At 47.9% G+C, this 17,171-nt stretch overlaps 1 protein-coding gene across 1 annotated transcript; it reads right to left on the bottom strand.

The window, feature by feature from the left end:
* Positions 1-5,420: 5,420 nt before the first annotated feature.
* LOC144108092 (uncharacterized) lies at positions 5,421-16,924 on the bottom strand. Its single transcript, XM_077641373.1, has 5 exons — positions 16,624-16,924; positions 13,591-13,855; positions 11,959-12,065; positions 7,372-7,657; positions 5,421-5,829 (listed from the first exon to the last, which is right to left on the bottom strand). Exons 1-5 carry the CDS (start codon positions 16,777-16,779, stop codon positions 5,456-5,458), a joined length of 1,188 nt encoding a protein of 395 aa, XP_077497499.1. The 5' UTR covers positions 16,780-16,924; the 3' UTR covers positions 5,421-5,455.
* Between the last annotated feature and the right edge of the window lie 247 nt (positions 16,925-17,171).

Consider the following 17,171-nt stretch of genomic DNA (forward strand, 5'->3'; position numbering starts at 1 on the left):
GAAAAGTACGCCGAGGTCATTAATTTCATCAACCCTGGGCAGCGGCCTACCATTCACAGAATAAGAGTAGAGAAGACTGTGCGTTTTACGCGTAAATGAGACAACCTTGGTTTTAGATGAATTGAGAGTGAGCCCATTCTTCAAGCACCAATCAGAGAAGGCGGATATGTCCGATTGCAATGACAAGCAATCGTGAAGAGTATGTATTGCCTTGAACATTTTTATATCGTCCGCATAAAGGAGAAATGAGGAGTTTTTGATCACGGAGGAAACGTCATTGATAAAAACAGAGAACAGAAGCGGGCCTAATACCGAGCCCTGAGGAACTCCGCTGGTTGGAGTGTAAACAAATGAGGTCTGTCCATTTACACTGACAAAGCAGGACCGATCAAGAAGATAGTTGCGTAGGAGGGCTACAATTGAAACGTCGATCTCAAGCAGCAGAAGCTTTTGAAGAAGTAATGAGTGAGTAACAACGTCGAAAGCTTTGCTCAAATCACAGTACACAGCGTCTACCTGACTCCTCTGAAGGACTTCAGCTGATGTATACGTCATAAAAGTCACAAGGTTAGTTGTAGTAGAACGACCTTTTATGAAACCATGCTGATTATGTATGATTACATGTTTGAGGTGGAAGGAAAGTACTTTGTGCAAAGCTAATTCAAAAAGCTTAGAGGTTGCACAAAGAAGAGAAATGGGGCGGTAGTTCGAAACATCAGATTTGTTTCCTGATTTGAAGACAGGGAAAACACGCGCCGTTTTCCACACGCGGGGAAAGGCAGAATTTTTCAAACAGTTATTAAATATCGTGGTTAAAACAGGGACGAAGGTACTATTGAAGGCTTTTATTATGGCGGCTGGAATGCCATCAGGTCCAGGGGACAAAGATAATAATAATAATAATAATAATAATAATAATAATAATAATAATAATAATAATAATAATAATAATAATAATAATAATAATAATAATAATAATAGGTTTTGGGGGAAAGGAAATGGCGCAGTATCTGTCTCATATATCGTTGGGCACCTGAACCGCGCCGTAAGGGACGGGATAAAGGAGGGAAAAATGAAAATTGGTTCTTTGAGGAAAGGAAATGACGCAATGACTATCTCACATATCTCTGTGGACACCCGAGTCGCTCCGTAAGTAAGGAATGTGAACGTGTAGAGCTTGCGTAAGTTGTGCGATCAAATTAAAGTATGCCGGGGGTTACGGTTTCTTACTTCCGTTATGTAATTGTAAGCATTGCGTTTTGGTTAAATCCGCAGGAGATCTTCCATATACATCGTCATTTATGAAGGGTTCGCTGGCATTCTCCAGTGGTATCACGCCGAAGTATCGATAGTTTTTCCCCGTCATCGTAGCCTAGAGGCAGCACTGGCGAAGTTACTTCGCGCTTGATAAAAATCTGCCGTATCAATTGCATGCGGCCAATCTTTCTTTCGTGCTGTGGGCGCGAACTACTGTTAGGTTTCAAGGTGTGGGTAATTTCGTTTATTTAATCGTTAACTTAGAGCAGATAATCAGGTTATGCCAAAATTGCTGTGATAAAGTCACAAAAATTTCACGCAGTATAAATGTTCACCCGCTCTTGGCTCCACTGAACCTACTGATGCAGATATGCAGTGTGGGCACATCCTGCTGCAAGACTGTCGACAAATGGTTTATAGTTTGGTTCATGGTGTTTAACGTTCCAAAGCGTCTAAGGCTATGAGGTACGCCGTAGTGAAGAGATCGGGATAATTTCAACCAACGGGGGTTTTTAACGTGCCCTGCCACAGCACAGTACACAGGCCTTTAGAGTTTCGCCTCCATCGAAATGCTACCGCTGCGGCCTGGATAGAACCCGCATCTTTCGGGTCATCGAACGAGTAGCATAATCACTGAGCTACCGCGGCGGCAATTGTCGAGAAATGACAATGAAGAATAATTGAGTACGTTTACGCTATACTTAATGAAACTCGGTGAGAGCAAGCGTAACAATGCATTCTATCTTTATATCTTTACCTCTTCCATCAATTCTTTAGTAGCTTCAGTATAGCGAACCACCCAGTATAAGACGTGATCCCATCTTTTCCAATTATAACCCCTACACGTACAGACGCCCACAAAGAGTTCGAAAGGCGTCTCAGAGCGCTCTTTGGGAACTTGCGACAGCACGTCGCCCCTGATGACGACGATTTCGGTCGAAGAACATTAAACGGGCTGATTTTTGCAAGCTCACAATGTATGATGCGATTGCCAAAAAAAGCATTTCTGCGTTAATGATGCATCAATTCTTAGAATGACAGTATGGACATATCTCTCTCGTTTAAAATATATTGAGCACTCGCCAATCGATAGAACCTTAGCAATTACTTTGCCTACTTGGTCCAGTAGATATCGATAGAAAATAGACGGGGGGTCGCAGTGGCTCTGTGGTTAGGGCGCTCGGCTGCTGATCCGGAGTACCCGGGCACGAACCGGACCGCGGCGGCTGCGTTTTTATGGAGGCAAAACGCTAAGGCGCCCATGTGCTGTGCGATGTCAGTGCACGTTAAAGATCCCCAGGTGGTCGAAATTATTCCGGAGCCCTCCACTACGGCACCTCTCTATTCTTCCTTTATTCTTTCACTCCCTCCTTTATCCCCTTCCTTACGGCGCGATTCAGGTGTCCGGCGATATATGAGAGAGATACTGCGCCATTTCCTTTCCTCAAAAACCAACTACTTATGTTAATATGACTTCCGTAATAGCCTGGGTCACGTGCCTAAACTAGCAACACTGAAATATTTTCGCGGAAAGCATAAATTTTGTATCAACCTCTTCTTCCTTTCTTCTTTCACTCCCTCCTTTAGCCCTTCCCTTACGGCGCGGTTCAGGTGTCCAACGATATATGAGACAGATACTGCGCCGTTTCCTTTCCCCCCAAAACCAATTTATATTATTATTTAAAATGAAACCGTTCAATATAGCTGCTGGGTATTGAAAACTAATTTCAGATCAGTGTCTAAGACTGACGCGAGCATCTAGGCACCCTAACTGCAACAGACTCTCGGTAGACCTCAGATTGCGCTCGGAAACGCGAGAAGTGCGAGATGCAGGCAAGGAATCCATTTTTTAATTAGTACTCCTCGCTGGCGGAAAAACGTTCTTCGCAGTGCAGCTCCCTGCAGCTGCAGAGAAGCGACCTACAACCCTCAGTGGTAAAAAAAAAAATCCGCCAAACAAACAAACTCAGAGCTGCGTAAAATCTTGCGCGCTGATTGAACGGCGATACATTAATTCGCTATGATTGCCTTTAGTAGCGGTTGTTACGTTTTTGTAGCGACCAGAAACCAGTGGTGCTAATGATGTTCTGTACCTTACGAAAATAATCCGAAGCTTTAGAAGTGAAACACCAACAAGGTGAAATATGCCTGTCCAAAGGACAGTTCATAAAATTGATAAGTTTCTCTCTCGACAGATTCAGTCACCTCGACAAAGGGCTCGATACTCGGAATCCTATCGATATCAGTGATAGCTTGGCAGGTGCAATAGCTGGCCGCAGTTGCAGCACCAGCAGATAGTAGCGGCCCCAGTACAGATGTGATGTCGCGTTTCTGGCGAAGGGTATGGCTTCGAATTGCGCCACTGGTTTATGATGACAGGCGTGATGATGCTCGTGGTGATGATGATGATGGTGGCGATGATGGTGACTTTTTATGCGGAAGAGCGCCTGCGACCAAAGGGCGCCATGGCAGAGGGTAATTTTCGGTTACGCAAGGTGGAGTCAAAGACCCATTTCCCAAGCATTTCCCCCTAAAGAAGCCGAGCACCAGATCAGGGAAAAGCTTGTACATATTGTATCAACGGTACCGGGGATCGAACCCCGCACCACCCGCATGTGAGGCGGAGGCTCAATCCGCTAGTGCCCCGCTGCGGTTCATGATGATGGGCTGCTCACCTTTTCACTTAACCTTTCTGCTGTGCCGAAATGTTCCAGTGAACCATCCTTGCATACGTGTCGCTGTTTTAAGATTGTTCTTTAGCAAGTCGGATAACAATGTATGCTGCTTCTTTTCTTTAGTTTTGCACAACGTAAAGTCTTCTTGGAATGTTTGCAAGCAAGAAAACACCAAGGGGAAGCTGTTTAATTTAATAACTGAATAATTCTTAAGCAGACACACGTTAAACCACCAGATTGGAATTCAAGAGCCTTCTATGCGACGGCAAAAGGACGTTCGTAGCTCTCATCATTCTAATGCTGACGAGCTGCCGTGACAATGTCGATAGCAGACATCAGCCCCACATCAGCCCCGCAGTCTACGCTATCCAAGCGGAAGCAGTAGTTTTTCGTTCGATTTCTCTGTATGCGATCCGGCCTGCACTTTACTATTGCTCTTGTGATGGATTTTACGTCGGACCACACGTCACCCCAAACCTTGCAGGTATCCCAAGGCTCTTCCCAATCATTGGCAGTAGAGCACAACACCGAACCCTTCTCGATCAGAAATTTCAACTCGGCTACACTTCCGGTGGCTCTGAAATATTCGGGACACTTCGAATCGCCGTGACTGTGGTCCGAATGTAGCTACCAAGGAAGAATGTGGCGAAAGACCAGGCGACAAGTATAAGGTTGAACTTATGCAGCATGTTTGGCCAGGTGTCGGTCCCCCTAGAATACTCGGCCATGCTGGAATGTTACAGGGGTAGCAGGGGGACCCATCCTCCGCCGCATAAACCACTCAGCCGGGGATTGGCTGTTGCATGGAGGCAGCTTCAGACAGGCTCATATCCTGATAGACTACATGTACTGAACAAGATGCGCCACACTGTATACATCGACAGGTGAACATGGTGCAAGGCAAAACCCACCTTACATCTCATTATTTGGGAATGTCAGGACATTGACTTTGTCCCTATATGATTACAAACCAGAGTGCGGAGCAATGGGAAGCACTGCTGGCCAGCGACTGCTGCGAGGACCAAATAGGTCTGGTGCAGAGTGCTCCGAAGGCGGCAAATGCTAGCGGAGCACTGGGCCAAGGGCAGACGACCACTGCTTGAACCGATACGGGCATATCATTGCAACTTTTGTTCAGATTTTATCTAAAAACCTTCACTTCGCCAACAAATTTCATAATAAGAAGTAATGTTTTAACGAAGCTTGTAACACTGAAATGTGTATTTAACTGGCACCATTCGCATATACTGCATTAAATTTTAAACCTCGCAGTTTTTCACCGAAAATATTTAACGAAAACGCACAAAAAGAAGGAGTTAAGAAGGAAGTTTTGTAAGTATATATAAACACACGCCTATGCTGTTGTTCCGTACACATAACGATAAGCATTTATTTCAATTGCGAATTCGTAGAAAACGATGGGCTTCCCAGTTGCATCGCCGCTGCGATGCAGACAATTGAGCGCAACCTAGAAGAAGGGGTACCCGACGAAACGCGAATTCTCACTATTTTCTTTTGTTGCGTCAACAATTTGCGTCGTCGCGACAGCTTCCGTTGTGGCGACCTTTGTGGCCTTTGTTGTCGTTGAGGCTTTCGTGGTGGTAGCGACTGGAGTCGTCACAGGCGGAGGTACGTAAGACACTCGCACCACGTTCGAACTTCAGCCCTTCGCTGTTGGCTACTTGAGCTGCCAGGTCAGTGTGCCAGTGCAATGAGCCATCTTGCCCAAGCGAGGAGAAGGTGCGGGGAAGTGACAAAGTGATGATGTGCCGGTCACTTGATGACAGTGGGTCCAGGTTGCCTTCGACCACATCGGCTTCCGTGATCACAGTCTGGTTTCCAAAGTCGACTTTGAGGCCAGCGTCATGTTTTGACACTCCAATCTCCTGGCCGGAAGCTGCGAAAAAAGTAACGTCACTGAAGGGGAAAGACGACACCATTTCAGTGTGACGTCACCCTAAGCTGCGCCACTGATATGAGTTGAGATAAGCGCTATACTTTCGTTTCTCTCGCCCAGTTCCCGCAGAAGCCCTGTGTGCCTTCTCGCTGTGCATATTGCACGACGGAACGCTGAAAGGAGTTATTCGTGTTCAAGATGACAAGAGCGTCTGTCTGTGTGACATCTCATAGTGGCGTAGGTCAAGACGTGAGCTAACGTATTGCCAGGTAGCTAGTTACATACTTACAAACATACATCAGTTACATACTGATGTCAATGAACACTGTTGTGTTGATAGTGCACCGAAAATCGAAACATGCGCTTTATCGGCTGTGTAGAGTCAGCCAGGTGATGAGCAGAAATGCCGCACATTGAAACGACTCATTCTCAGACGCACCAACGACTCATTCTCAGACGCACCAATTGATCGTCAGTGCCGAGCTCGTTTACGTTGGTACCTTTACTAATGATTGTTCTGATGGAGCGTCAATATTTCTGAAGTATAATTCCCTCCGCCTTACTAGAGGATTTTCGCGCCACGTCTCATAGACAAAGCTTCAATTCAATTCAATTTGTTACTTTGCAACACATGTATATACAACAAAAATGTAAAGTTCCCGGACATATTTTTTTTTCCGCGTTGCTCGTTGCGCTTTTTATTGCACATCCGCTTCGTGTAATTCGTTGTACTGCTAAAAAAAAAGGAACCCTGCACAAAATTTGAAGTATTGAAAAACGCGTACAGTATTACTATGCAGCTGTCGGTGCCAAATGCTGTCTACCTTCGTTATGCTGCCGAAACACAATACGTATGAAACAACAAGCCGTTTCTTTCATACAATCACGGCAGACATGTGCGCCTGTTTTGTGTGCCTGCTGGCTAACTCAATGGGACCTCGTCTTCACTGGTAAACTACACCTGCAATTTAGGATTCACTGTGATATTTAATTTAAAGTCCGTAGGGGGATACCAGACGGTTCTCTGCAGAGGATGAAAGACAACCACTGGTTCTAATAACTACTTTAAACGAATTCTGAATGTTCTGCACAGAACGACTAACACTTCTCGATGTGTTCCTAAAGTTCTCCCCAGTACTACTGGATAGTAATACTGTGAATAAGGCGGTGCTTGTCTGCTAGCCTCAGTTAAGCAAAAGGCACCGTTAAATTGATCTCAAAAATACAATTGTAGTTACAGAAGATGTTTAGCGGTGGATTTCAACCTTGAACATCATGCAGCGCACTTCAGTGAAAACTCTATATTACGTATTCATGAAGGCTAAAGCAACGCAGCGCGAGCTGTACTACGATAGGAAATATCATAACAAAACAATTTTGCAAATGCTTGCCTTCCTCTCTCATCTGCTGTCGTCACGCCTTCGATGAGGCCGTCCTATGATTAATCGCCAACTTTCCCGGTTCATCCAGGAATTCTGCACCTAATGAGTGGATTATGTCCCTCTGAGCTCCACACTACACGTATCTTCTTGAAGTATTTACCCATTCCAGAAGTCAGATGAGCTCCTGGCCACGTCCACGTCACCTCCACCAGGAGCGTGAGGTACTCTCCCGGGGCGCACATCCTCCACGGCCAGGTCCCAGATTTTTCCCGGAGGCACGTCCTCTTCCACAATATCTTCCGTGACCTGGAAGGACCCTCCGGACGCCACCCTCTGGGAATCGTCCACTCTATCGGCGGTGGTGTCTTCGGTGGTGCCGTCGATGATCTCGAACATGGAGACCTGGAACTCGGAAGCCGATTCGAAGCTCGTTCCCGTGGCAGCTTCTGCGTCAGGCACAGTCGGAAAAGTGGCATAAGAAGAACGAGGAGGAGAATTCAGACGACCAGTGTAGTTCTGATGACAAGTGTAGTAAAGAAGTGTAGAATTAGAACACGTAAAAAAATGGGCTGCTGGGCCGTAGTCTCCTCTGAGAACTCACAGAACCAAACTTTTCAGCATCGCGTTTACTCCCACTGCTACCCTGTACCGCTACCAACCGCCACCAATACTCACGCGCAGAGGGCTCCGACAGGATATATTAGGGCCAGGCACACCTGCCCTCTTCGGACCGTCTGCGCATGCGCAATAGCTGCTCATGGCCTAGGTATGCGAAAGCGCTAAAGTTTAGGCTAAATGCTTCCAATACGGCGCTGAAACACACCTGCAAGAGTAAAGCTGCCACAAAAATGCAGTATTCAACTACGTTGTTCTTCGAGTTTACAGGTGCCCACGAGAGTTTTCGGAACACAGAAATCACGAGGAAGCTTAATTATCTTGACTCGCGGCGGAAGCTCAGTGGTTAGTTCACTCGACTACTGATCCAGAGTTGCCGGGTTCGAACCCGACCGCGGCGGCTGCGTCTTTATGGAGGAAAAACGATAGGGCACCCGTGTGCTGTGCGATGTCAGTGCACGTTAAAGACCCCAGGCGGTCGAAATTATTCCGGAGCCCTCCTCCACGGCACCTTTCTTTCTTTATTCTTTCACTCCCTCCTTTATCTCTTCCCTTACGGCGCGGTTCAGGGGTTCAGGTGTCCGACGATATATAAGACAGATACTGCGCCATTTCCTTTCCCCCAAAACTAATTATTATTGCTACTTAATTATCTTGCTGCCTAAGCATGAAACCAAGAATTCAAAGGAGTGCTCACCGCTTCCATATGCGATCAGCATATTGCATACCTGAATGACAGGACGTACCTAATGTAAGGCAATAATAATTGGTTTTTTTGGGGGGAAAGGAAATGGCGCAGTATCTGTCTCATATCTTTGGACACCTGAACACTTAAATTACATTCTTTTTTGAAAGTGGAAGGCGAAACGGTCGACAGCGACTGGTGTCGCTCAGTTGGTAGAGCATGGTGCTAGATGTGCGCAGGACATGGGTTCGGATCTCATCGCTAACATGTGGTTGTGTTTTTTTATACTTGCTTCTAAATAGTCTCTGATTTAATAAACAATTAATCAATCAATTTCCTTCACTTAAACGAAACCCATAACAAAAAAAAGGCCAACATGGCCCGACTTCTTCCGAGCGCCTGAGTGACTGTTTTCTTCTTTCCGATGTTTAGTTAGCAGAACCAATGAATGCAGCATTCTGCCGAGCATATTAAAATATAGATATATTGAAAGCCTCCGCAGCTCAGTTATTAAAGAATGCTCATTGCATTAAATTCATTAATTCGCACGTATACGCTGCAGTGACGGGCAGCTTGGACTAATTAAGGTGCTAAATTAAAAAGCAGGTAAGAAGCGCACTAAATTATGCGGACTTGAAAATCGGTAAATTGGTTTTTGTGGAGAGGAAATGGCGCAGCATCTGTCTCGCATCTCGGCGGACACCTGAACCGCTCCATGAGGGAAGATTGAGGAGGGAATGAGAGAAGAAAGGAAGAAAGAGGTGCCGTAGTGGAGGGCTGCGGAATAATTTCGACCACCTGGGGATCTTTAACGGGCACTGACATCGCACAGCACACTGGCGCCTTTTGCGTTTCGCCTGCATCGAAACGCGGCAGCCGCGGTCGGGTTTGGTACTCCGGATCAGACACTGAGCGAACGCGGCGGGTTATGTGTGGACGAACGATCTCGTCTAGTCTTTGCCAGACGCATTCCTGCGCCTTCATGAATTGCTTGTCCGGGGACGGGGGTAAATTCTCCGCTCAAGTTTGTAATGATTATAGTAATGTCGTGAAAGGACACCAGCCCATCCTTCGTGGACCTCCCCGGAACGTCCGGCTCACCTGCCTCCTCCCACACCCTCACGGTGTCGCTGAGGTGTCCGCCGATATGTGATACAGTTACTGCACCTTTCCTTTCCTCTCAAATTATAATCACAACAGAGACGCGGCAGCCGCGCTGGCTGAGTGGTTATGGCGCTCGACAGACGCGGGTTCGATTCTGGCCGCAGCGGTCGAATTTCGATGGAGGCGAAATTCTAGAGGCCTGTGTACTGTGCGATGTCAGTGCACGTTAAAGAACCCCAGGTGGTCGAAATTTCCGGAGCCCTTCACTACGGCGTCCCTCAAAGCTTGAGTCGCTTTGGTACGCTAAACACCCATAAACATAAACGGAGATGCACACCGACCAACTCGGGGAGCAAGGTCACTGCAGCCAGTTCGTGATCTCTTCGGGCGGCGGATGGGCTGTTGTGAGAGGGCTCCTAGAGAATCCGAGCGATTTGCCCAACGGGCAAGGCGTCGCGCCGAACGGCCGATGGCGTTCCGTGGACTACCTGGCAGTGCTGCAACATGCTGTCGCGTTCCACTTTTAAAAGCGAAGCTTAAGCATCCTCGCATAGTTTACCTTGGCTCCTCTGAAATTACCACATACTAGAAAACAGGGTCAGGCGAACGCCAGGAAGCGGCTGTCATTAAACCGGCTCCACCTGGGCCACAATCGCTGCCACGCGCAGACAGTTCAGAGACGCGAGAGGACAGTCTGAAAAAGAGGCGTGCCTCAGAACCGCGTCCACCGAATCGACGACGCCGGTTTTGGCTAAAAGGCTTGCGGGATTAATAATTGTTGGTTTTATATAGACTACAGTTGTTTTCCAGAGAGCAGACCTTTCCCACGGCACTCTAACTGCTGCACATTGTATTCAATCGCTGTTTCATGACACCAAGATTTTCCCTAGGCCTGGGGTTTTTATAAAAAACAGCATGAAAACAGGCCAAATGTACTTTATTTATTCGCTACCAGAAGCATTCGAATTCGGTCATACTGTGGAGCTATCGACGCACTGACGTGGCGGCATCAAGCGCCCAAGCGATAAAGCTCTCGGAACTCTTCTCATGCACAAATTGAGATTGCCCCGCCTGAAGCGGAGCACTAATGACCTTGTTGCAGAGCAAGTCTCTGTGCGTCTTGGCATTTTATTGAAGCGAAAGGCTTCACTACGCTAGGTAAATCAGCCGTCGCGTAGGTCGGAGAATGACCGTGAAAGACTTTCAGCCCAACCACGTTAGTCGCGTATGACCATAGTCGTACAGTTATGGCGTCGAACCCTTCACCCCTGACCTTGATCCATGACTTTTAGTTGACCGTTGACCTTAAGAACATCCTATTGGTCGATGCGAAGCCACGTGATGACATTAGATGGGGGTGTCCAAAGACCATGTAATGCCACGTCGTAGCCACGTGGTCGTGTGGGTACATATGGAACGGCTGTCGCGAGCGTGTAGCGGAGCTGCCATGGACGAACCTCACACGCTTAGCAAGCGTCCTTGCTTTTCGATGAATTTTAGGGTTAGCCAAGTTAAGCCACTGCAAATTTTTTATGGCGTTTAAATCTATCTTTTGGTCGCGAACGTGCCTTGGAAAACGGCACGTTCGCAGATTTGAGGAGGTCAAAGCCTTTACCAGAAAAGGTTAAGGTTGGGTCTCAAGATCTCTACAGTTGTTTTTAAAGCGAACATCTTTAACTAAAGTCTGTCTGGTTAGGCTTGCAACGCAGGAGTCGCTGGAGCTCCCACGTACTGAAACCTGGGCCCGAGCAACCTTTCGAGATTAAGTCGGTCCTTCACAAAAGAGAGCATGAAGGCGTGTCTAAGATGTCTGCCTTCCAGGAATGAAAATCCTCTACGTCACGTAACCACTGAAAAGAGGCGAGGTCTACTGAGGTCTTCTGCATACATCAACAGTAGAGAAGCGTGGGAATCCACCCGCCTGGCGGCTGAGCCAGTGAAGAAGCGATGCATCTTCACTTTTCCTTCGTCTGCAGAGCGTCCCCTGCCCGCCCGCGTCCCAGGCCTGCGTACGGACACCGGGGATTTGAGGGCTCTTTGCCAGTGGCCCAATGAAGTTTTCATTATTTAATTAATCAATTAATTAAGTATTTGAATAATTAATTCATGCTGTGTGCTGGGTGCTAACTATTTTAGCCGCCTTTGAGGAAATTAAGGGACCGAGTTGGTCGCGGAACGTTGGGATTTTGATTTCAGCCCTTCGTGTCCACCAGGACCTCCTTCTAATGCAGTAGTTCTAATATCAATGTGTAATCAGTTTTTTTTCTTCGACAAATGCGTGCCGGTAGCAGTGCACCCCTCCCATTATTGTTTGATGCGAGTACCGTTTCCCGTGCTACTCACCTTTCCTTTGCGCCAGTAGGTGAAGGGGTTCCTGCTGTCGTTGAGGCTGCCATACTCGTCGAACACGCCGTACCTGAAGTGGGCCCACTCGTGCACGAACACGTACGCTGCGAATGTGAGAGTCTTTCTAAACAGCACTGTTTTTTTATTTCCAAACTGTAGCCTCAGCATTACGCGCTAGCGCAGTCTCAAGCATTGCAAGGAGAAAGCTGTCATCGTGTACTGGTCGTGCAATTTCTCTTCACTCGACGTGAGACAGGTCGAATGCCCCTTATGTGACTCGAGGCCGTCTACAGCTAAGGTGTTCTGCATGTCTGTCTCATGAAATCCAACAGCAAATCGCACACGCACACACAGTGACTCGCACCACAGCTATTTAAACATATTGTATGTCGTTTACAATGCGTTCCAAGAGGCCCGCAACTGATTTTTTAGGTTAGCTTTCTGAGGTACAAAACAGACATAGTTATACCAGTGTTGACGAACATTGGAGATCAAGGGATTATGCTTACTAGATTTAATATGATTCATCCTAAGAAATTATTAGAAAATAGTACTAATAGCCGACTATTTAACTGTTGCAGGTTTGACGACTCGTTTTCGTGGAGCCTCGTAACTGGACGTCAGTAATAGCGAAATTAGTTTTTGAAATTTGGAATCGTGACCAACTCCGGCACTCTGGCTGAAAAAGTGTTCGTATTTGGGGCGCGCACTGAAGCACCCACCAATGACGTCCCTCCGGAGCGCACGTGACCACGGAGAGAGGTGCGCTCTTGGGTGTTCCGGCGCGCGCGCAAAAGAGGCGCTCTGGAAAGGAACGCTACGTGGACAGAGTTTGTTAAAACTTTTTGGCAGCCTATTTGGTCTAAGTGCGGGATGAACGGGGACAGCATTAAAACAAATTTTCTGCAGCGATCAACGCTGAACAAGGCCGACACGACAGAGCGAGACAAAACACACTGCGCACGCCTTGGTCCACTCTTCAGTTTCGTCGCGGCAAGGTTTGCTTTTTCCTAATCAGCACACCTCCTCTCCCAAACATCCGGGTGATCTCGGGGTAATGCAGCCACCCACCCACCCACCCGTTTTCAATGTCTCCTCGCCGCGTCCGTAGCAGCTTATGATTACAATACAGAGTACTCCTCGAGCCGTTGCGTGGGTGAAGTCCGTCCAAGGTCACCGACCGAAGCGGCCAGGAGAGTATGCGAGGTTACGAATGTAGGGGGGAAAAAAGGGAAGAAGGAAAGAGAGAAAATGGAGAGACGCTGTTGTCTACAGCCATATTGAAGCATAGATAAGTGCAGCAAGAGCAGAGAAGGTGTGATAGCAAAGCAGTCGGAGCTACCCAGCCTCCGGTTCAGGCCGATTGTTTGACTGGGTCATTGCCTAGTTTGGCCAATTCTATTTTATTTCTTTTTAGGCTCTCTCTCTCTCTCTCTCCATCTCTTGACTCCTGGTCCCTACCACAGTGGGAGCGTCTTTTGACCTTTCCCACATCCCGGAAGTTGTCACGCGAACACACGTACTTTCACTGGGCTTCCTCACCAATAATGGGTATCGCCGTAAATGAACTTAAAGCGAAAATATTGTGCAGGCAACTACTTGCCATACCTGGCTTAAGCCATCTCTTACCGGCAGGCTGGTTAACTGTGGCCAGAAACCTGGGAGTGAGGTGGATGAAGTTTCCTGGCTGGCCACACAGATGCTGCTGTTCTGTGAATGGCTTGTCTCCGTGCGGCTCCTCGGGCACGTCGCTCCTGTAGAAGGCGCTCGACGAAAGTGCCCGTGCGCTCCTTCTCTTCGGCCACGTCATAGGTACCTCGATGGTGGCGTGTTTGAAGTACACGCGTCCGTTGGTGGCTTTGTGAAGGAACTCGGAGGCGGATCGGAGCAGGGCCTGCAGATTTTTATACCGCTCACAATCCATACAGATCGCGCCATGAGACATTATAAAATCAGAAGTGACTGCGGTCGCTGAGAAGCTGTTTTCCTGGAACCTTTCGCTTTACCTATCCAAGCTATCGTCTTTATTTTATTTGCTCTTCTTTTTATCTATATGTCGTTATTACCCAGTAGCCTGGAGTCTAATGCCAATTTCCTCATGTAGCATTATTTAGAGGTACCCAAGTTTTTACAGCGGTCGAACGATGCAGCATTTACTTTTAACAGCCTCTTATGAGCAGCTATTATCAATCAGTCTGAGTATCTTCGTAGTTTTTAAACACAATATTAAACCAGAAAATTCGATAGCATTTAGGTTGCCTGCTACGGTGTCTAAAATCAATGTCTAATGTACTAGCGATATTGCTGGCAAAACTGTGGAGGAAACCAGTTCTATTGACCGTATATGGTATGCATGAGTAATCACCTTCCAGGGAGGGAGTGAAAAGAAAGGAAGGAAGAGGTGCCGCAGTGGAGGGCTCCGGAATAATTTCGACCTCCTGGGGATCATTAACGCGCACTGACATCGCACAGCACACGGGCGTCTTAGGGTTTCGCCTCCATCGAAACGCAGCCGCCAAGGTCGGGTTCGGGTTCAAACCTGGGAACTCCGGATAAGTAGCCGAGCGACCTAACCACTGGGCCACCGCGGCGGGTAAGCGACGGAGTCTAGAACTGGTCTTGTGGAAAGTAAATGGCGCAGTAACTATCTCACATATCTAACTGCATAGCCTAATATCGCCGTAAGGGAAGGAGAGCTAGAGAGAGAGAAACATGTCACGTGGTTGTGACGTCCCGCTCCGGCTGCTGCAAGGCTTTCTCGGAGCCGAGTTTGCTCGCTCCTGCAAGGACAGTAAAGCTCTCGCTTTAAAAAATTGGAGGACGCATGCGTAGCGCGACAGCGTGTTGCAGCGCTGCCAGGGAGTCCACGGAACGCCATCGGCTTTCCCACTGTACTGATCGCTCGGAGTCGCTAGGAGGCCTCTGAAAACAATACAGACGCTTCTCCACACTAGAACTCGTATATGGCAGCGGTTCCATAATAATAATAATAATAATAATAATAATAATAATAATAATAATAATAATAATAATAATAATAATTGGTTTTGGGGGAAAGGAAATGGCGCAGTATCATTCTCATATATTGGGGTACACCTGAACCGTGCCGTAAGGGAAGGGATATGGGAGGGAGTGAAAGAAGAAAGGAAGAAAGAGGTGCCGTAGTGGAGGGCTCCGGAACAATTTCGACAACCTGGGGATCTTTAACGTGCACTGACATCGCACAGCACACGGGCGCCTTAGCATTTTTCCTCCATAAAAACGCAGCCGCCGCGGTCGGGTTCGAACCCGGGAACTCCGGGTCAGTAGCCGAGCGTCCTAACCACTGAGCCACCGCGGCGGGTCGCGGTTCCATCACACCGGTTCAGAAACGAACGACACTACTACTAGAGTCACTAAATAATTTTAGTGACTCTAACTACTACGACACAGGGGGGATTAAGGGCGGTTTAAATGTGTGTAAGACGATGGCGCTACGACTGCACGCGAAGCACGGTGCAAATTTACTCTATAGAGCTGCAAAAAAGGCGCCACCACCGGCGGATCTACTACCAGTCCCTTCTCTGGAGCGTATGGAGGCTGTACTGGCCAGCTCAGACCCGTTGACCCAAGTCGAGGCCACTGAGTGGGCTCACAATGTCGCCGATAGCCAGAGGCTCGCTGCCATCTGGTATAGTGGCCGTTAGGGTTCAGTGCTGGCATCAAACGTTCTCCAATAAAAAAATACCGGAAACATATGGCACTCGCTTAATTCCGACGACTGCAATTTACATGCTCATAATTACTCATGTACGCCTCAGTACATCTCGAAGATACGTTTCTACGAAACCCGTGCATTCACTAGACGCGCCTTTATCATCTTCAAACGCCGAGCCGCCGTGGCTTAGTGGAAGCGTCCCCGTGTCGAACGCCAAGTGCCCTGGTTCGGTCCACGGCCTAGATCACGGTTTATTCATTGTTTGTACGTGCCCTCTGATTTTTAGGCACCCCCAATATTTTCGTCAGCGTGTTGCAGAGCTGCCAGGAAGTCCACGGAACGCCATCGCCTTGCCCATTGGACAATTCGCTCGCAGTCTCTAGGAGGCGTCTGAAAACAACACGGACGCTGTTCCATACTAGCACTCGTATGCGGCTGCGGTTTCATCACACCGGTTCAGAAACGAAGGACACTGGGACGCAGGATGTCTCCGACGCGAGGTGCCAACGACACCACTACGGCGCCGACGGCTTTTCGACCAACGAGCTGTATGTCATCTAGCCCCGGCATCTGCCATCGATACTGAAACACCTTAGCTGGGGCAGCGGAAGTAAAGGATAGCAGGCAGAATGGAGATATGAAATGAAAGAGGTGAGGGGGCAGAAACAGAGGATATGGGGATCGATCTGTATGAAAAGTTTTCAAAACCGTGTCGGGTTAACGAGCTTTATGCGCATTCGCTTGAAAGTGCGCTAAAGCTTCCACAGTGGAAGCGCCGTTGGACACTTCTCTGACCATGCATTCTGCATTTTGTTCTATCTTCTAGAGGCCCTTGCCACGTATTTTGTTCGCATCACATCCCTATGGCAAAAACAATGCGCTGTAAAAAAAAACACTACGCGGGAAAACTACAAGGCTTGGGAACGCAGGTACCAGGTACCAGTATAAATGGAGCAGCTGCTTACCTTGATGTTGTCAATTATGGACTCGTCCGGAGGAACGTTGTCGCCGATGGATACCCCCAGTTCCTTGTTGCTTCTATCCGAGGTGTCGATGTCGACTGACGACGCAGTGCTTAACAAAAGCAGTAGAGTGGGCGCGAAGCCAGTCACCTTGCCCATCTTATCCGTTGGAACTGGGTAGCAATGTTCCAAATATGGAGAAAGGATGGCTGAAATAATGGTATTGCTCTCCACAGAGGCGCAAAGTGACGTTCTTTTGTGCCCAGGCTCTTCCGGTATGCCTCAAGAAAAGAAACGCACTGCTGAAAAAAAATGGCTGCGGCTTAGCTCAGCTAACCCTGGTCATGCAAGCGGAAGCTGAAATGAACGCTGCGGCCTATTGCTGCAGTGGCGCGTGCTCCCACAATGCAACACCTCCTTTATGAAACTATGTCTGTCAAAAGAACCCTCTTGCTGAATCACACTCTTTCTTGTCACTCTTTCTCATTCGCCAGCGCTTGCCGCTCGTGGCGCTGCCGGCTGACACTAGTACCATCTGGCCCGACCGTTCT

This window comes from Amblyomma americanum, chromosome 10, assembly GCF_052857255.1.
Source record: "Amblyomma americanum isolate KBUSLIRL-KWMA chromosome 10, ASM5285725v1, whole genome shotgun sequence".
NCBI lineage: Eukaryota > Metazoa > Arthropoda > Arachnida > Ixodida > Ixodidae > Amblyomma > Amblyomma americanum.

Bases quoted from the DNA above. Each gene is read 5' to 3' on its own strand.
- LOC144108092 (XM_077641373.1), bottom strand. From the start codon at position 16,779: ATGGGCAAGGTGACTGGCTTCGCGCCCACTCTACTGCTTTTGTTAAGC. The intron at 13,856-16,623 runs GTAAGCAGCTGC...AAAAATCTGCAG, and splicing joins CCATAATTGACAACATCAAG to GCCCTGCTCCGATCCGCCTC. The intron at 7,658-11,958 runs GTGAGTAGCACG...TGCCTGACGCAG, and splicing joins CCTACTGGCGCAAAGGAAAG to AAGCTGCCACGGGAACGAGC.